This window comes from Numenius arquata, chromosome 7 (assembly GCF_964106895.1).
Source record: "Numenius arquata chromosome 7, bNumArq3.hap1.1, whole genome shotgun sequence".
Classification (NCBI taxonomy): Eukaryota; Metazoa; Chordata; class Aves; order Charadriiformes; family Scolopacidae; genus Numenius; species Numenius arquata.
This window is the reverse complement of record NC_133582.1, coordinates 61,327,140-61,347,997: the sequence shown is the minus strand read 5'-3', so window position 1 is coordinate 61,347,997 and position 20,858 is coordinate 61,327,140. Positions and strand designations below refer to the sequence as shown.

At 40.6% G+C, this 20,858-nt stretch overlaps 1 protein-coding gene across 1 annotated transcript; it reads left to right on the top strand.

Moving 5' to 3' along the window:
* Positions 1 to 438: 438 nt before the first annotated feature.
* SDHAF3 (succinate dehydrogenase complex assembly factor 3) lies at positions 439 to 20,392 on the top strand. Its single transcript, XM_074150570.1, has 2 exons — positions 439 to 600; positions 20,189 to 20,392. The coding sequence occupies exons 1-2, from the start codon at positions 439 to 441 to the stop codon at positions 20,390 to 20,392; spliced, it is 366 nt and encodes a 121-aa protein (XP_074006671.1).
* Positions 20,393 to 20,858: the final 466 nt, after the last annotated feature.

Genomic DNA, 20,858 nt, shown 5'->3' with positions numbered 1-20,858 from the left:
AAACCCTTCCCCCTCCTCCTACGGCTCCCCTCCCTGATCCAGAGTCCCTCCCCATCTCTCCTGGAGCCCCTTTAGGGACTGGAAGGGGCTCTAAGGTCTCCCCGGAGCCTTCTCTTCCCCAGGCTGAACCCCCCAGCTCTCTCAGCCTGTCCTCATAGAAGCGTTCCAGCCGTTTGATCATTTTCATGGCCTCCTCTGGCCCCGCTCCAACAGGTCCATGTCCCTCCTGTGCTGAGGCTCCCCAAGCTGGACGCAACGCACCGGCTCTTTCTCCTGCTACTGAAAACCGAGCTGAAACATTAACCGATTTTTTTTTGATTTTTACTGAGATCTTTTCCCCTCCCGGCCCTGCCCGGGCCCTTCCCGCAGCTCGGCCCCCTCGCCCCGCCTCCGGCGCGGCCTCTTCAGGCCTCCTCCGCCGGGCCCCGCTCCGCCGCCATGGCGGGCGGTGCGCTGGGCCTGTACCGGCGGATCCTGCTGCTGCACCGGGCCCTGCCGCCCGCCCTGCGGGCCCTGGGGGACCGCTACGTGAAGGAGGAGTTCAGGAAGCACAAGGCCGCCGGCCCCGCCGAGGCCCAGCGCTTCCTGCGGGAATGGGAGGCAAGTGACGGGGGTGGAGGGGGGCCTCCTCCCGAGCCGCGGGCCCGGCGGGAGGCGGCGAGCCCGGCCCTCGCTGCCGGCGGCCGCCCCGGGAAAAGGGGACCGGGTTCTTCAGCTGGAGCCTCGCCAGCCCTTCCCTAACCCGTTGTTGAAGGAAACGTGTCATAGAAAGGGAGGTAGAAAATGCCTATTAGCTCCTCCGCTGCTAATTACCCCCGAGGTGTCGCCGAGCTTCCCCCGGCACATTCCCCTGAAGGGCGAACTCGTGGCAGAATTAGGAAATTCCTCGTAATTCTGTGTCTCTGGGCAGGTTATCTTTTATGGTTCTTATTTCCTTGCCTCATCTATGTGTGGTTGCTAACTGTGCACGCACGAGTATATATAACAGAGTGACAACAGTTACATAATTAGCTATATATACAGATGTAAAAATATATACACAAAATTATCAGTATAACTTATAATAATACATTATATAAATGTGTATATATAGATTTATAACTGCGCGCATAGCAAATTGTAATTAATTATAATAAGCTAAGTACAGATGTGTAAATAGCTTCCCCATGAACTTGTGTTTCGTTTCTAAGATGTTTTCAGAGTGTTTGCTGAGGAAACGAGTCTCGCGTGAGCATCGCCTCTCCCTCTGGACTTGGTTTTCCCCAAGGACAGCAATCGCTCACCCATCATTAGGGTGTAAGAAGCTTGAGGAGCAGCGGAGGAGGGAGACTCCTGAGGTGCTGAACTCAGCCTGTTGATAGACCCCCCCCCCAAAAATCCACACGGAGGAGAAACTTCCTGGAGGAAAAAACTTCAATTAAAGCATGAGAACAACTGCAGAAGACAGATCGATAGACAAGCTGCCCATTAGCTTTCATGCTCATTGAACTGCTAGTTTGGTATTATTTTTGAATCTCAAACCTGTTTTCCTTTCCGTGGAAGAAAATGGTGTTCTGCTCTGCCCCTGGGGGCTGATTAGCGTAGGCAGCGTCCAGTGCTTCCCAGTTTACCAACCCGAGGGTAATGGGGGGAGGTATTACCCATCCCTTCCACCCGCTGTAGCTGAGATCTTGGAGGTGAAGCAGCTCCATGGCATCAGGAACCAGCAGGGAGAACACTGCCTGGTGTTCCCTTCTGAGGAAAGGAATAAGTGTATTTTAATTGCCTCTTGCCAACTGATAGATCCCAAAATCAGGAAAATTTGTATCTATCTCTCAAATGCTTGATGCTATTGTAATTCTCAATTACCGTTTACTTCATATTGCCAAAATGTTTCCGCATCGCTGCTTCCAATTTTAACATGAGCTAAAAAGACAAGTTGCAGGTTACTATTTTCAGTGCTAAAATCTTCCTTAAAATAGTTTTAGAAAAGGAAGGAAATGTTTACATTGAAATACCTTTAGCCATATCTGTGAAGTAAACAAATAGTGAAAATGTTTCTCAGTTTTAAAATGTTTTAAAAGTACATTATAGGGAAAACTGGGAAAAAAAAATTAGATGAGGAACAGAAGTTGAATTTTGAAACCTGACATTTAGTGCTATCAGCTATGATATGTTCAAGGCAAGGAAACGAATTTAATAACTGTTTTGAGTGTGTGCGTATAAAGAACATTGCAAATATGTCTGTCTTCTAACAAGATGCTGGGAGGTATTAGCACATAGTTAATGTGGCTCTTCTCATCTTTAATTTTTGTTTTGTGCTGGGATTTTTTTTTTTTCTCCCCCAAATAGTAATCTCTTTTGAGGCTGGGATTTAAAGCAGACTCACGTTTTTGGCCTGTGGGACTCACTGAATCTTACACCGTGCTGTGGTTCCCAGCCGCCGGCAGGCTTGGACCAGGTAACTGAGGAAGGCAAACTGTAGACGACTTGGAGATGCTCTAATTGACACTGGAATCCTCTTTGCACCCTTCCTGGGCAGCAGGATGCACTTTTAATCAGAAATTAGCGGCTCTAGAATGGTTCTTGCAGAACACACCAGCAAAGTGCCCGGTTCTTGAAGGGTGTTGTGTGAATCACATGGAGCTGGGGTTTGCTACTTCACATACGTGAACCGAAACTACTTCTTGCCTCTCTATTTATTTCTATTAAAAAAACTCCACCCAAACAAACAAACAAAACCCAACGCTCAAACAAATCACTACAACGTTAATACAAAATGATGTTCTGTATTCCCTGTGAAGTTTTCGCCATTTTGGGGGGGGGGAAATGCAAAGTTACAGCTCTGTTAACAGATTTTTGGTGTGTTGCACGTCAAGCACTTTTCTTCCTGACTTCGTACATGTATTCTTTATCGTGTGCACTTTCGTGCTGCCAATATTCAGCTTCCACCTGGAAAAGTTCTTTCCTCACGTCTCCTGTTGTGTGGAGGGTGTTTGGTACAGAGTGGTGTGGTGTCTCATATAACAGAAAAACAGTATTCCTGATTTTATATGAAAATAGTGTATCTTAATGTATATTCACTGGAGGGTAAATATTATGGTTATGACGATTGCATTGATGTTTCTTGACTTTGAATAAGGACTTTACTGTAATCTTAATAAGCCACCCCATATGCTTTTTGAATGAAAACTTCCCAGGACTTATTTTAACGTGAAACCACTTGACTTTTGTTAAAACTCTTCAGGCTCTTTTTTGGGATAGTCAGACCTTCTGTGCGTGCTGGAATATAGTAGTTGATTGTGTTTGTGGTATGCTTTCTTGTCCTCCAGTTTGATTCGTATTTGCTAATTGTTTAGTTACCAGGCATTTTAACCACATTATGGTTGCGCCAAACAGGTTTATTTTTTCCCCTTGGTATTTAATCATGCTGATTCGAGGGAACTGGGCGCATTGAGTGTTTATCAGAGAAAATTAACTGAGCAAATTCCTTTTATTTCTTGAAAGACATGGTGAACAACTTGTAGGATTTTACTGTTAAAAGCTTTAAAAAGAACTGCTTAAAGGAGTCTTAATTTTATAGGGCATTCAAGCAGCTGTAGGTTCTAATATTGGCCTAATTCTTTAATATTCGGTTCTGTTCTGTGGCTTTTGGGAAGAACCCAAATCTCATTGCAGCACCTGAATACTCAGCTTAATTCTCAAACAAGGGGACAGGCATTTTGGATGTCCTTACAGTCCACACAAGCACGGGTGGAGCATTAAAGGGGGATTTCTAAGATTAACTTTTAAAAAGGGGGGGGGCGGGGGGAAGAGGTAAAAAGGCTCCCAAATGATATTGTCTTAGTATGGGAATGATTTGTATCCATGTATGATACAGGAGATGAACCTGTATCCTTTGTTTTAACACTAGGTACTATAGAACTATCCTTTGAATATTCTTGAAAGACTTCTTAAGTGAATGACACTGATAGTGCGAAAGTAAAAGCAGAACAATATAAATTCTGCATTTTTCCCTTCATTTTTTCTTGGATCGATGGGTTGTGCCTTGAAACCTCCCTGGAAGGTATTAAAGGGGGATACAAAGAAAGCAAACTTTGGTGTTCAGGAATTAGGGTTATTCAGGTAGATTCGAAGGAAGTATATAAATTATTAATATACGTTCCTTTCTATTTTCTAAATATTGAATATTTTAATTAAAATAATTGGTACTCATTTACAGGAGATGGCTGATATAATTAGATTGATAGCGATTATTACCTCGGAATGCTATTGAATTAATGTTGACAGATATAAGTGAATTAGTTCAACAGTCTTCTAAGTCCCGTAGTAGCTGATGAGAGTGCCTACTTAAGAATAGTTAAGATAATATCGATTACTTTGTCCCAGGTTACAAATGATACAATGAAAAATATTCACCCAACTAATTTCAGTCATCGTTTTGGTTTACATCATTTAAGTTAATTCTTCTTTTAATTTTGAAAACGACCATTTTGTACCTAGCTTGTTTAAAAAGCCTGACCCTGTAGACAGGAAGGTCTGGACTATCTTGAGACAAGCAGAATCATTCTGCAGAATTACACGACATTTTCTCACATCTAATAGATTGAATAAATTGCCTTTGAAATGCTTTGGACACTCTTGACTCTGGAAGCCTTTTTTAGAAGCTTTCAAATGAACTGACACTGATTTTGGGAGCTGGCATCTGCTGTTGTACGCTCAGAAGAAAGGGGATGTTTTTTTCATTCCTGTAACAAATCTAGACATTATATCGGTAAAATTAAAAAAAACATGATTGTGGGGTGGTCTCATATTTCCCAGGACATAATTGTCCTGATAGATCTTTTTCTGCTCGTGAGTGGATACACTTACAGATTTTTTTTTAAATTTCTTAATTCTTTGGGCTAGTACAATCTTCCTTCCCCTTCTTGATTTATTTTTAAGCTTCTGGCACTCAGTGAGTTGGAATGTTGAAAGGAGAATTTGAGGAGCAAATAGCCAAAGAAAGTTGGGCGGGTGGAAGAGGAAGCTGTGGCCGGTGCTGGGGTTGGACTGGGACGGGAATGGGAGGTGTGGGTTGCTCTTTGTACTGTCTTTTAGCAAATATGTAGGTTGCATAAGTCTAAAATTGCCACTGACTTTATGTATCCTGCTCTCGGTTTCAGTGAAGTGCATTTATATAAGTGATCTTTTCTTTGCCTGACAAAGAAATACAATTTTTTTGGCGAAGTGAAATATGACTTCAAGGTTTTTGCCATTTTATGACTTTAATAAAAGTTGTGAAATAGGATTTGAGAGTAGTATTTCATTGTAACATTACCGGATACATTGGAATTTGCTTTTAGTGATTTTTATGGCTATCTGGATGAAAACCTTCTTATTAAGAGTAAATTCCTACTGAGACTTATGTATTTAGCCCCCACTTAGGGTGTTCACTGGGTATTAATTTGTAAGAACTAAATTGGAGACAATTTCCTCTATTTTCTTTGATACTTCTCAAAAGGCAGGAAAGAATTTCTCACTTTCCTGAGAGCCGGGGAGTTGTGGCTGATAAATTGAGGAGCATGTGGGATTTGGGGTCTGACCAGCCGCAGGAAATCAGCCTTCTGCTCTGACCTGGCGTCCCTGGTGGCCTGCTTTACTTTGAGATTTGAAGTCTTATCTGTGTAAAATGGTAATTTTGCCTTTGTTCACCCCTGATTTGGCGAGTTCCCTGAACCAGCGCTCATGTGCAATTGTCCCTTTGATGAACAAAAAAATAAAGGCAAAGGTTGACCACATGGATCCCTATCGCAGATTTTTATGGTAATAACACCCTTTTTGTATTATGGCATCACTTCCATCCTTCCACTGCTCCTTCAGATTGGGGTTTAGAAGCAGGAGCTGGTGTCTGCTCCTCTTCCCTGGAGAAGCCAGGTGGTCTGGGAGCTTCCTGATGCGGAGAGACTTGGGGTGACCTGGTGGGTACCTGCTGGCTTGAAGGAGCATTTGGTACTTCTCATCTGGAGCAGCATCATTCTCTTCCAGATTCACGTGCCGACTGCTAAGGCCAATGATTTCTCGTTTTGTTTTGTTTTGTTTTGTAGGGGTTTTTTTTTTCCTGTGTACATATTGGTGTGGGATAGCATTTGATTAACTTCTTTCTTTTAACTTTGTTATGTGTAAAATACACTGCGTGTTTTTTTCTCCTGTTTAAAAAAATCGTATGGTCTGGGCTTGATGGAAAATAAGACTTAGAGTCAAATATGAGATTTTGTTTTAGACCTTTACTGTATTCTTCAAATTCAGTATTCCATCAGCTGTGGCATCAGAACTCTGAATGCTTCTGTTGTGTTACTGTGCCAATTACCTCTATATTATCCTATAGATACTGCAGGTAGCTCGTCAGAGGGCTGTCCTGGGAACTCTGCCTGCTGCTAATTGAAGTTTTTATTTACCAATCTCTAATGGTTTAAATTCCAACTGAAGTTTGTTAGCAGAGTGCAGCAATTTTTATTGGTTATAACTTAGACTGAGAAGTTTAAAACGCTGTAGAAGTGGGGTAAATCTCTAATGTACGTAACAGTTTATTCCTTGCATTGAGCAGCACTGGCTTGGGGAACGAGCAGGGTCCTGGTTTGAGGTAAACCAGAACCAATATTTATGATTTGAAGGCCCCGTAGAATTTTTGTGGATGCCTACCCATGGATGCTTTCCTAACGAGGGCAGGTTGGTGACAGCCAGATCCCTCAATAAGAAAATAGGGATGGGCAGACACCAGTAGGAGCAGAACCAGCGACAGAACGTTTACAGAATCGTGTTTAAAAGGTAATTCAGGTTTCCATCTAGTGGTGGCATCAAATTTGTCCAAGCCGTATGTGTAACCATGCTCACTAACACGCTGTGCATGTGTTTAAAACTTAAGAAATAGAAAGCCTTTACTATGTATGAATTATATGCATAATAGCACATAATTCCCATATAATAGGCCTCCAGATTTTTTTAAGCTAGAGCTGCAATGATCAGGAATCTGTTATTTTGGCCACGTGCATTCAGATCCCTGAGGACTCTCTGAATCTAACAGTTTATCTTATTTGCTGCAAATTAGCCTGATTCTGCTTTTTCCAGTGTTCCTTGACAGCCGTTTCAAAAAATTTTACTCTGTACAGGTTGCAGAAAGAGAGAAGTGATGTCTTAAAAAAGTTGTCTTTTAAGTTGCACGTGTGCAAGGATGGGTCTCGTTAGATTTCTTGTTTCTTCTTAGAATTAAAAAAAAAAAAGGAAAGAGGAGGAGATGGGTATTCTGCTTGCTTTGGCCCCATCTTGATGTTCCAGCTGTGTCTATTTTTATTATTTAAAGTATTTTACAGTAGAATTTAGAGGACCTTACCAGTTGAGGTTTTCAGATGAAGATAATATAGGGGTAAGTGCCTCACAAGCCTTTTGAGCTGTGTCATGTTTTAAGACAGCGCAGTGGGCGCGAGTCTAAATTGGAATTGGGAATTTGTACGGGATTTCCGCTTGTTTGTATTTTGTCGACATCCTTCCTTCTAGTATTTGTTTGGTGCTTGTGTGAATATTGTCGGCTTGTAGTGTTTTGTCAGCGTGGTAGGTTTTACCGTGTTTTCGGTGCATTTCCACTATCAACACCACAACCGCTGCCAACTTTCCACAAGTGCTGTCAAGTACCGCATTTTGTAATTACTGCAATAATATTCCAAGTGCTGTAATTGCGCATACTGTATAGATGCGCTTTTCTGTCCTGTGTACACGCAAAATTGATATTTTCTGTGAGTTCAAATGGAATCTGGAGCGCATCTGAATAATTGGTTCAGAATTGAGGGGGTTTTTTTATTCCGTTTTTCAGCGTCATGTGAGGTGTCTGCACAAGGAGCGTTACAGAAATTGGAGGATTTTTAAAGCCCCGGATGTGTGTATCGCATCTGAATATAGAGACAGGGCAGACGGAGATGAGAGAGAGCAGTATAAGCTTTTCCCCCTGCAGTAACTACCTAAATCTATAGAATACCTCCTAAATTGATCTTGGCCCCGTCTTTCATGAATGGCTCGCAACCTGGCCTTAAAATGTAGGTGCCTATTCCCTTGTTCCGCGGAAATTCCTGAGTGATATAAAATTGACACACTAGTTTTGTGCTATTTTATGCTATTTTTTTTTTTCTTCTTCCTGAACTATTCTATTCCCTAATTTAGAGGAAATGAGCAGATGATTAGGTCACTGCAACATTTTTTCTTCTTCCCCCCCTCCCTTCCCCTCCCTTTTGCCCTCTTTGTCTCTCTTTTTTTCTCTTTTTCTCTTTTTTTTTTCCTTTTTTTTTTTTCTTTCTGAATCTGAATCTGAGTCAGAAGCAGCCTGGTGGAAGGGTGAGAATTTCAGAGAACTCCCCATCACCATTTCTTCTTTGGAGATGTCATGCTGTTGGTAGTGTTAGTGTCTGCATAGAATGAACCAGAGAAGTCAGTTTCTTTTCTGTAGACCCCCAAATACCATCTAGCTCATAATGAGTTCCTGGCTTTTTACGATCGCGTAGCGGAAGGCACGTAGTCTGTGTAATTGAATTGAGTTTGCGTGTCGTTTGATGGATAGTATTATCAGCTTTGAAATCTGTATTGGGGGAAGAATTCATATTACATTGGCAGTCTTTCAAGCTTCATCCCCTTCTGTGTGAAGTCTGTAATGCCCTCACGCGTAGTCTGATAACTGATTTTTAATTGAAATTAAAAGTATCCTTCGTAGGACTGCAGTTTTTGAAGCGTACACTTGATGGCAGCAAACGTTTAAGTTGAGAAGGCTTGTTCCTATACTAGCACCAAGGTAGGGTATTGAATTTTGTTATATAAACGAGAATTTTCACAGATTCTGTTCTTGTTAAATTCTTTATTAAAATACACATGGAGGTTTGTTAATGCGCTGCTGCAGATTTTCAGAATGCTTTTTTAATTCAACAACTTTACTGTGGTTTCCACCTGGTTTAGGTAGAAACCGTAACGATTTCTTGCTGTGCTTTCTGGTTTTGGTTTGTACTGGGGTAGTTTGGTATCTCAGCAGCGAAACCCACTAGGTACCCCAGTGGTTTGCAGTGTTCAGCATCGCTGCCCTCTGATACCCTGGCAGGGACAAGGGCACTTCACGTTCTCCACACGTGCTGAAATTTGCTTTTCTGAAGCACATTATTGGTTTTTATTTATTTGAGGAATATATCTGATCTCTCTGCAAGAAGATTTCCTGTATTCCTCTTTCACTCTTCCATTTTTAGAGCAGTCATCTCTCATTTTGTGATGATTTTTACTCAAATTGCTTCTCATGGTTGGATTTGTAGCCGAGTCAAGCCTGCGATGGAGACCCAGTCTAAGATAAATACCCGGCACTAGCCTCCACAATATTAAAAAAATTAAAAAAAAGTATAAAATCCTAATGACATTCTAGGAACTTTACCAGAATATGCCTATACTTTATCCAGCAGACATTGGAAGTCCCTTTTTTCTTGCAGTTGGAAAGGTCTGGGAGTTTGTGTTTACCGACAGCAGTCTCCCTTACTTTCTAAGTCTAATGATGGAATGATTGTCCATGTTTCAGATCAACGTTGGGTAACGGTGGTTGGATAATCAGCCAGTTCTTTGCAGACCTGATGTCATATGTCATACTTCAGTGACATAAAATCACACCTTTGTTTGCTACCGTGGTATCAGGGGAGATGCCCAATATGCATATTTTGTTCCCCAAAATAAAAACTTTATTGTTAATAATGCCAGACTTCAGATACCGTTGTGAAGTACATTGGTATTGCATGGTGTTCATAGGAGTAGGAAGTTTTCTTTAAAAAGGAAAATATATTATAAAAACATATTTCGTCCTACTTTTGTACCTGGAAACGGCTGAAACGTTTAAACGGAATGTCTTTCTCTTTTTTTCTGTCCCTTCCAAAATGAGTATGGCACGTGTCAGTCATCCACCATCATATTTTAGGCCAAAAAGCTACAGTCAGCCACAGTTAGCATCATGTGGGAAGCGTAGATCAGCTTTGGGCTGTGGTACCAGCTCTAAAATTAAGGGTGCTCTGGTTCATGTTGAAATGACTTGACTTGTTCTGTGCGTGTACTTCATTTGCACTAGTTCAAATTTGATTTAATGCTTCAAATTAATTTTAAGGTGTACAGCAAGTCACAATATTGTGTGAATATTGTCAGCACCGTTGTTTTCTGGGCCTCTTGAATTTTTAAATTCAGTTGATTGTTCGCAGTGAACTTTTTAGCATCCATTACAGTGAGTCATTGTAAGAATTTATTTAAGAGATGCATGATGCGAAGAGTTTTAATTAGATAACGAACGTGTATTACGTCCTTAGTGGTTTACAGAGCTGAGATCTTGTATGGCTGTGAGTTTTGTTCACTAGTTCTGCTGCTGTTTGACCGGTGAAGAGAGATTTCATAGGCAGCATCAGTCCGGTTCACGGGCGATTTGGCACCATCACTGTAAATAAAAGGAGTTACTTCGTTCAGAAAAACATTGTCATCCTCTCAGTCACTTTGTGAATAATGTGAAGTCTGATTGTCCTTTTTTTTCTTTCTTTGTTTTAATTTTATTTGTGAATCTGAATTTTGGCCTGTCCGCCAGCAGATGCCACTCCTCAGCAGCAGACCAGTTTCCCCAAACTTGACCAGAGAGAGGAAAATCGTGGTAGACCTTAGTTTTTTAGAAACATGGGTGGCAGTTTGCCTGGGATTGGCTTTGTTTTCCTTGCTAAGAGCAGCCTACGCTATAAACAATTAAATATTTATTTTTTACAATGGAGCTGTTTGAAGTTTTGTTTCCTGCTGATGCATTAAACCTCAGGGCTAGGAAACGTACGAAGAGTAAGGTGCCTTTGTTCTTCAAAATGCTGCGTAGAGCAGTGTTTTAGTTGAATACGGGATGACCTAGAAATCTTTTGGGACTCAGGAAGCTTCATTATGGAAGGATTTTGGGTGGTGGGAAGGTGTCTGTAACGGGATTACTGAAAATCTGCAATGAGGAGGATGAGTTAGAAGCTCAGGTCTCGGTGACTTGCAATAGGACAAGTCCTTATAAAACCTTATAAAAGGCATATTGAAAAGCAGCTGGCCAAGTTGTAAGTGCATCTGCCAAGAGAGAACTAAGAAGCCGTGCAGTGAGAATAATTGGTAAATACGGTTGGACCTGGAGACCCCTGGACTGAGATGATGGATCCCGTCTTTCCAGCCCCACGACCCTCTGTCTGTATGGATCCAGCTGCCAGTAATGGAAGCCTTCCTGGTATGGAACCTGCGTGTGTTTAGGGGTTTAAAGGGTCTAAAGGGTTTCGTTTTATGTTCCTGCTGAGAGAAGATCTGTTTGCAGCATATATATCCAACCTCTGTTGGAGCAGGGCCAGAGGAGGCCAAGAAGATGATCAGAGGGCTGGAGCACCTCTCCTATGAGGAAAGGCTGTGAGAGTTGGGATTGTTCAGCCTGGAGAAGAGAAGGCTCCGAGGGGAGACCTTAGAGCCCCTTCCAGTCCCTAAATGGGCTCCAGGAGAGATGGGGAGGGACTCTGGATCAGGGAGGGGAGCCATAGGACGAGGGGGAACAGTTTTAAACTGAAAGAGGGGAGATTGAGATGAGATCTGGGGAAGAAATTCTCTGCTGTGAGGGTGGTGAGACCCTGGCCCAGGTTGCCCAGAGAAGCTGTGGCTGCCCCATCCCTGGAGGGGTTCAAGGCCAGGTTGGATGGGGCTTGGAGCACCCTGGTCTGGTGGGAGGTGTCCCTGCCCAGGGCAGGGGGTGGCACTGGATGGGCTTTAAGGTCATGTGCGTGTAATGAATTTAATTGCAGCGTGAATGAGCACTTTGAACTTGGTTTATTTGACTTGGTCTTTTTTTTTCTTTTTTTTTTTACCTTTGGATGTTCAGTTCTGCTGCATGAGATGAAGTTCTTGTGACCCCTTGTACTATTTAGCGTATCCCATTTGTTGATTAAGGCTTTCGATGCAGCGATGCAACTATCCCTGGCGCGTGTTCCCAAGTTACTTGCCAAAGGTTTCCTTTTTCCCAAGTAATGGGACTTTTCTGTTTGTTTTCATTTGTGATGAGATTGCTTGTAGGCAGGGTTTTGGAGGGCAGGTAGGATCCTAAAGATGTTTCAAATAGGTATGATAATTTTGACAGCAGTTGTGGCAGAATTTTCCCAGGGAAATTCTCCACCCACCTGGTGAAATAAGGGTCCTGCAAAGGAAGAGGTTTTACATGGTTGTAGTGGATAAAGCAAGTAGCTCAGAGAAAAAGAGGAGATATGTTGTATTTTTCTCATAAATAAACACAGTAGAATACAAACGATCCCATTGCTTCTGCCCACACTGGTGTACAGTCTTGTTTTCAGTGTTTTCCCTTTTTAAGAAATTAAAAATTGGTGTTAAAACATTATGGTTGGACATAGAGGAGATAAGTTGTGTTTTGTTCTGGTTTTCTAGGGCATCAGTCGATAGTAAAGGCCAGTCCTGCCCTCTAACAGCGGGTGGACTTCAGAGCTGTGACCTGCTCCCTCTGTGCCTACGGGATACTGGTGAGCAGGAGGAGTTTCCACTACATCACTAAACTTTAATTTAACCAGTGAAGCTCTCCCCTGGACTGGCCATGGCTTCACAAATGCCATGGGATTGATGTCACTTGGAAGATTATTGTTATTTTTTTCCCCGATTTAGCAAGCATGATTTTTTTTTCCATATATGTTATATCACAATATTTTAGGAAGATAAAATGGAGTAAAGAACTTTATGTTGTAATTTTGAGAGCGATAAAACTAAAGTAGAAGGAAATGCTGTGATTTGTTCTGTTGCTGGGAGGACGTGGAAGACTTTTTTAAAACAATTTATATTATTAACTTCATTTGACAGAGGTATATTTCTGTGTATCCCAAGTGTATGTCTGGGCTAAAACTTGAACAACTTTTGCTGTAACAACAAGAACTTGAAAAATTTGCACTGAGTCTAGCATAGAGACTAATGAATTAATCTTTTTTTTTGCCTTTTATTAGGTACTACAAAGTACGTGTTAATTGCAGTAATAACCCGCCTTCCCGTAGAGTGAGTTTACAAATATAAAGCAGTACCTTGTTAGTTAAGTTGTACTTTGTAGTTAAGGAAAACGTCAGTCCCATCACTATGCATTTATTTTCATAGAGATGCCCTATTGCTGCTGTTCAAAAGCAAGAAGGACTGAATTGTAAAGAAATTATTATTAATAATAAATTTAAGTTATTGATTATTAAAATTATTATGAATAATAACCTTAAATTATGTAATAATAAATAATAAATTAAGTACCAGGCTGAATGTCATACTTCGGTAAGTAACACACAAGAATTCACCTGTGTTTCCCAGCAGCAATATTGTTTTATTTTTGAAATCATATGAGTTCACCTGTACGTAGACTTTCTTTTACTGATGGCCTCTCTCCTTTCCAGTCTCTGTGAAGAGCACACCTCAACATATGTGTGTCATATTGAAAAAGCAGGTAGATAAACTTTAATATTAGACTTCTTGCTTGTCTGTTTTAAACACCTCCACAAGCACCCAGGTAGGGCTTGTCTCTCCCCCCCATTACTAGAGGAAAATCAGCCTTTGACAGTATTCCCTGTAGCCAAATTTGCTTTGCTAAACTGGTATCCCATGTATTGTATTGGAACAGGGAATGCAGAATATATTCACTTAAAACTGGGGAAGTTTCTGTCTCTTTGTCCTGAGGGACAGATCTGACTTTTACACTAATGATCCTCTGGTCTGCTTATTAAATATTGCCCATGACTTTTTACTTAATTCATTCAAGCACATTATTCTTACACAGGTCCATTAAAGTAAAAAATTCAGTGTACCCTCAGCAGAAGGGTTATTTGTGGTGTCAGTGAAATCAATGCAAGATGCCTATTTGAGGATTAGATTTTTGTTTATACTTGAGGTTTTCTTCGTTACTGTATTAGTTTAAGGTTTTGGCTCCGATGAGCCTATAGGAATATGATTAATGGAAAAATAAGAATATTGAGTCTCATTTGGATATATATTGAATGCTTGAAATGCTTTGTTGAGTATAAATTGAGTGGAAGGACATGCATGGAACATCTTTCACGTGTCATCATCTGGGATACGTAATCTTTTGCATGTTCTTGGTTAGTCTCTAGCCGTCGGGAAACTAATGTGGTTGTCTTGGAAACAGGCTTTATTTTCCTTTTGCAAATATCTAGATGTGAAATCATTGTCTTCCTTGGAAATCTGGAAGTAATACTTCTGAAAGAAATAACCATAAATTTAGGATGCTTCTCCTCTATTTAAAGAATTGGTACGAGAGTCTGTAAGGGATGTTTGCATCGTGTGCTTTAATTATAGTTGTGTTATTGTGTTGCTAAAACAGCCTTTAGGTTTTTTGAGGTAAAATGCCTCAGTGTATGTATTTGGGAATTACCTGCAGTGAAGCACTTTGCCAAGATTTCCTAGCTTGATATTTAAATAGAAATATTACAGTATAACTGGTGCATTTAGGACTAAAGTCCTAAAAACGAACTGATACTGTCTCTTCCAGTCTTTTCCCTTGCCCTGTTTTAAATTAACAGCATGTGATAAAACCTTGATTTTTCTGTGGGATTGTGGCATAATATTTGCCAGACAAAACATCAGCAGTAGACAACAGTGCGCAGGACAACTTGTTTATTAGCCAAAGAGCTGCCATGCACAGCATAAAATGTCAAAGCGAAGTAGAAACTGAGTCAAGAAATAACCATCTTTCAAATTTCTAAGGCTTTATAGGGATTTTATATGAAATTATGAAACAAATGTTCTTGAAAGAAGTTTTCTGGTCTGTAGCTTATTTGTCCAGTCACAGGAGTCTTAGAGTTTGGTATTTGCAACAGCTTAATTTCATCATACTTTTTACAGATAAAGGTCCAGACTGAATAATTTTTCATGGTTTGTTCTTAAATTGTTAGCTATATTAAGTTCTAAAGGGTTTTTTAAAAAATGTATTTCTCTTCCAAGTATTTTGTCTCCAGTACCAATTTAAAAGACTCTCAAATACTGATATGTACTTCAGAGAAGAATATTTTTTTTCATTCTTTCATAAAAGAAATCTTTTTTTTTTTTTTTCCGGGGGAGCTCAGGCTTTGACCGATACAGCCCATCCAGGGGAAGAGGGACCAGCGTAGGATCTTGTTGAGCCATTGGAACCCATCCCTGTGACCATCTCTTTTTGTTCTCCCTCCCGTCTCTTCCTCCTGCCCCGTTTCTTGTGCTGCATCTACATTTCAGATTGATCTCTCTTTACAAAACTTAATCGGTCATTTTATTTTTTTTAATGTTGTTTTTCCTTCAAGTATGTTCTAATTTTTTTTCCCTTTCTTTTTTCCTACAACAAGCTCAAGCATTTTATTTAAGGCCTGAGATGAAGCTTATTAACATAAGTGGAGAGGATCTTAAAGATTATGGTTGTTATCAGGTGGTGCAAAAAGCTTTTAGTGACCTAGATTTTGGCCCTGATGTACAATACTCATGTAAGTATTGTGCATCCAGAGAGAAATAATTAATCACAGCTTGTTTTTCCACAAATGGCAGCGAAGTCACTCTGATGTACTGTGATGCTGTTGTGCTCTGTTTTGGTCTTAATAGCATTGATATATCGTTACCTTGACAGTCAGGCCACAAACTTCCCACTTCCACCTCAAATTATGATCTCATAAGTCCTACACGAAAAAAGGACATTAAAATAACATGTTATTTAATGTATAAACAGAGCTGAGTTAGTTCTTGAGCTTTGTTCACATTCCTTTAAATAAATGTCATTTCTTCCACTTTAACAATATTAGTAAAACTGTGTTCAAAAAAAAGTAGCCCATTTATACCTTCCTGATCAAATAATAATTCTCCGTGCTGATTACTAAGTATTCCATAATTATATTACCTGGCTCCATTTTAGCTGAGCCATTTTTCATTCTCTCCTCCCAAAATGCAAAGAAGCGAGGAACCAAAAACCCAACCCCCTTGTACGGTAATGGTTTCTGCGTATTTGTGCTGTGTACATCATTACTGTCATCACCGCCCCAAAATTTGGTCCATAATCGCACGTTCTAGCATCCTCCCCGAGTCTCCTGGAAAAACACGGTATTGTTAAAGTTCTCCTGGCTTTTACTTTCAGGTCGACTTTTAGAAAACTTGAAAGTTTCTCTGGTTGTTCCCACTATTTATGAGCCGGTGGCTTTGTCCTGGAGAAATCTGTTTTACCTCTGTGTGTTGTCATTAGAAATGGTGACATGGTCTTTCATAACTTCCTTAACTTGGAAAACAACGAGGCTGATGCCCTTTCTGTAATGTGTGGTACTTAAAACTTCAAATGTCACCCATCCCCTTGCCCTTCTGATGAATTTGTGCGTTCTGTGAATGCTTATTTATCAGAGAGCAGAGGAAAACCGTGTATTTGCTTCAGTTAATGAATTTAAATTAAAAAACCCCGTGGTTACTGGTTACAGCAGATACTCACCTTCCGTGTTTTTGTAGAAATCACTTAGAGGTTCAAATGTTTAATCATGTAATAGGATTTTAGGAGAGCCAGCATGATCTATAGGCAGAACCAGCTTCTCTAAGAATCATAGAATCACAGAATGGTTTGGGTTGGAAGGGACCCTAAAGCCCACCCAGTGCCACCCCCTGCCCTGGGCAGGGACACCTCCCACCAGACCAGGTTGCTCCAAGCCCCCTCCAACCTGGCCTTGAACCCCTCCAGGGATGGGGCAGCCACAGCTTCTCTGGGCAACCTGGGCCAGGCTCTCACCACCCTCACAGCAGAGAATTTCTTCCCCAGATCTCATCTCAATCTCCCCTCTTTCAGTTTAAAACTGTTCCCCCTCACCCTATGGCTCCCCTCCCTGATCCAGAGTCCCTCCCCATCTCTCCTGGAGCCCCTTTAGGGACTGGAAGGGGCTCTAAGGTCTCCCCGGAGCCTTCTCTCCTCAGATGAGGGTGTTCAGGTGAGACATCTGCTTCGGGGAGTTTCGGGGTGTCTCTCTTGGGACTGGGTGCAAGTTTCCTCGTCTCCCCTTTTGTGTCTCCTGTCTCGGGTTCTGTGAGCAGAATGCGAACTGTAATTGGAATAAAATGCCCTTAAAAAAATCTGCCAGGGATTTGTGCCGTGACTGACAGAGGAGTTTTGTTACATTTGGAGGATGTAGTTACGTGTGAAATAAAACACAAGGCAGAAGGAAAGTAATTTTCCTTGTTTGGGAGGGCTGAGCAGGGGGTTCTTTCGGTTCTGCTGGGGGGGAGGATGATGGTTTTAAATAGTGAAATTCTGTGTCTATTCAGTTCTACTGAAAACTGGGGCAAATACAAACACTCTGCTCCTCCCTATTGTCTGAGGGACTGTGATCATCATATTTTCTAACCAAAGGCATATTATTCAAAGAACAAATCTCAGCTTGTTTTTTTTTTTTTTTTTTTTGGTTGTTTGGGTGTGTTTTTTCTTTTTTTTTTTTCATTATGCTTTTTACCCTGTTACTGAACTCTGGAGTTGGACATATTAAAGTTCCTGTGCAGTCAGCAAAGTGGTGCATTTTCTGTATAGAAGCCGAACCTTAAATTACAGAACTATGTACCAGCAAATTATGTAGCACCTGTCCACAAATCACTGATCCCGTAATAACAGTATGAATTGCTGAGGGAACAGTAATGTGTTAAACACTTGAATATCCCAAACTTTGTTTGTTCCTCATCAGGCCTCATAGGCAGAGAAAATGAGATATGCCATATATTTGATCTTTTTCCAGCGCTTTTGTAAAGGCTGAAACGTATTTGCTTCGGTGCGTCGCTGCCTTTTGGTAAAATGAGGTGAGAAAGTGCCATTTTCTGTCATGAGTCGGCCAAAACCCGGCACGTTTTCAGGGTCCAAATTTGAATGTTTGTTCAGGCTACAAATCGATGTGAAACCCACGACTGTTGGGGCTTTCTGGTGTGTACAGAACATTTGTTCAGCTGGAAAATGAGCGAGGGGACAAAAGAGCCAGGGGGGTGACGTGTCCAGGTGGGAGCGGGGAGCGCTGCGAAGCGGAACCCCCGGCATCAAGGGATGGGGAAGGACGGTCCATCCCTGCGAGAGTGAGCGCTGGGGCTTTGTCGAGGACCACCACTTCCCAGATGCTTTGTGAAATGTGATGTTTTGATGCTAGATTAAAGAAAAAATAATAATAGTGCGGACTCTTTACCAGTAATTAGTTTGATATTTTTGGAAAATACGATGTTCTGGTCAACAAAGTTTGTAAAATTGTAACCGGCCTTTAAATGGACTTGAGGTATTTCTAGGTACCGTAGCCCCAGGCTGCTCCAGGGTGGTTGATCATCAATGATGCGGAGGACTTTCCTCCCGGTGTGGAGCCCGCCCTGGTAGGACATCGCTTGGAGGAGTTCTCAGGTCTCTTGATAAGACGTGGAGCGTTTCATGTTCCGTGCTTTCAGTCTTGCTTCTGAATTATACGCTGTGAATATTTTTGTTTGGTAGAATGAGAATTTCTTTCTGTGGAGCCCAGAGTTAATGCTGATCAGGTTGTTCTGTGTAGAAATTTGAAGATAGAATGAGGTGGAACAGTTGATGTGCAAGATGTTGTGTGTTACTGTCTGCCTCAGAGCTCACTTTTGTCCATCTGCCTTGATGAGAAATTCCATAAATCGCAAAGTTGAAGAATTTTTAACCCATTCTCCCTTTTCCTGTTGTTGATTGTTCAGGAAAAAACTGTATTTAGTTCCTCCTAAACCTTGGACCAACTTTACCATAAGGCAATGCCGCTGAGGTGTGGGGTTAGTGCAGGGATTAACAATAGAGTCACTGTTCCTGAATTTACATTATTTAATGCAAATTTAATGTAAAAAGGGGAGAGATGATGTGGGGAAGAATCTTGGTATTATGAAACTTGTTATTTTTCTTATTGAGGAACTTTAATGCAAAGTTCTATTGCTACAGATACCTCTAAAAGAGTTGAGAAATCGTTTTAGTTCAGAGTGTGTATTAATATAAATTTACTTTTGTTTGCTGGGTTTGTTTTATCGATCTATTTTCTTTAAATAGCCATGAATTAAGTTTTGCAGCATGACTTTAGTGAGGCTTGATGTGGTCTATAAACAATGTAGTGTATTTATGTTGGTAAATGTTGCCATTTTGAAATTTATCACTTGCTGATGAATAACATTCTTCCTTCTCACCCCCTTCTCTGGAATTATTAGACATATTATTTATTAGCTGTACAGCTGAAGTAGTGGCTTTAGTAACTTTGCTGGTAATGGGATTAACAATTCAGTATTCCATGATGAGGCTCCTTCCAGCTGAAAATTCAAAATGAAAATAATGCTTATATCTCATTGCCAAAATCCTCTGCTTTTGAATATTCCCGACATACAATCCTGTATTAAAAAAAAAAAAAAAAAGTGATACCGTATACCAGTCATCATTCTTATTTATTCAGGATGGGTTTTTTAGTTCAATTTCTTTTACTGTCTTCAGAGCTGCAATTGAAACTTTAAGGATACCTTACTAGAATAGGGAAGTCTATATTTTTTCCAATATATATATTTTCTTTATGTTTTTCCAAATTTCCATTTTTGAAATTAATTTCTTAATTGTGGAGTTTGTTTTTAAGTTTCTTTTAGGGGAAAAAAAAAAAAAAAAAAAGCATTTGCTGGTTGCAAATAACTTGATTAGTTCCCAGAAATGCAGGGAGGGGCTATGCCGAAAGGCTTTAGGACATTGGCTAATTATAGATTTGCTTTTTCTGATACATATCTTTGAGAGTAATATTTTTCCAGATGGATAAGTTTACAAAGTGAATCTTCTTGATATCCTGCTAGATAGAAAACATGTATTTTAATAGTTATAACTACATCAGTATATTTGATCTATAATTAAATTTTGGGTTGTTTTCGGTAGTAGTATATGATATGACAGAATTAAATTAATGTGTGCATATATAATATGCATTTTAAACTAGCTACTTAAAATTGACCCTAGATACTAGAAATGTCTTCATAACTTCTTCTTTCTTATAAAAACTATATTTTTTTGGTCAATTGGTGCTGATGGACAGACCGTTATAGGAGGTTGAGAAGAGTATGTTAGTACAGTAAAATGCTATTAAAAAAAGTTGACCTGAATCCTGCACTTGTCATTTTTCTGACCTGTGTATTCCTTCCTCATTAGAACTATGCAGCGCTCATACAGCAACAAATTAACGAGGACAAACAAAAGTTGAGAGAAAAGACTGTGTACGGGATCCGGCTCACAGAAGAAAAACTTAATGACTTCCGTGATGAGCAGATTGGGCAGCTGAAGGAACTGATGGATGAAGCCACCAAACCTCATAAAAAAATCACCGTTTCTAAAGACTCGGAACATAAAACCTAAAAGGGTTTTAATATTGTTTTAACGCACACGGAAGCACTTTGAAACCTTCTTTTCCAGTTGGACTTAAATGTGGTTTCTGTGGAATAATGGGTGCTGCTGATGCCATAACTTGTCTGAAACGGATGTCTCTGGCTATTTGGCTTTCTATGCAAGAATAAATGTTAAAATGGAATAATTACAATAATTTTATGTTAACTGTGATATTTTTTCCCTCCTAATGTGTGGTGGGATGACTGTGGCTGCATCCAGGTGCCCACCCAGCCGCTCTGTCACTCTGCACCTCGGCAGGACGGGGTGGGGAGAAAATAAGATGGAAAAAAACCACCTTGTGGGTCAAGGTAAAGGTGGTTTAATCAAACAAAACCAAAGGAAAACAAAACATTTATTCTCTACTTCCCATCAGCAGGTGATGTCCAGCCCCTTCCCGGGAAGAAGCGTTTGTTTTCTGATATGGATTCAGTTGAGA

What these genes read in the sequence shown, in the direction of transcription:
- SDHAF3 (XM_074150570.1), top strand. Translation starts at nt 439, where the DNA reads ATGGCGGGCGGTGCGCTGGGCCTGTACCGGCGGATCCTGCTGCTGCAC. An exon ending in GCTTCCTGCGGGAATGGGAG is followed by an intron (nt 601 to 20,188) that starts GCAAGTGACGGG and finishes CTTCCTCATTAG; the next exon opens with AACTATGCAGCGCTCATACA.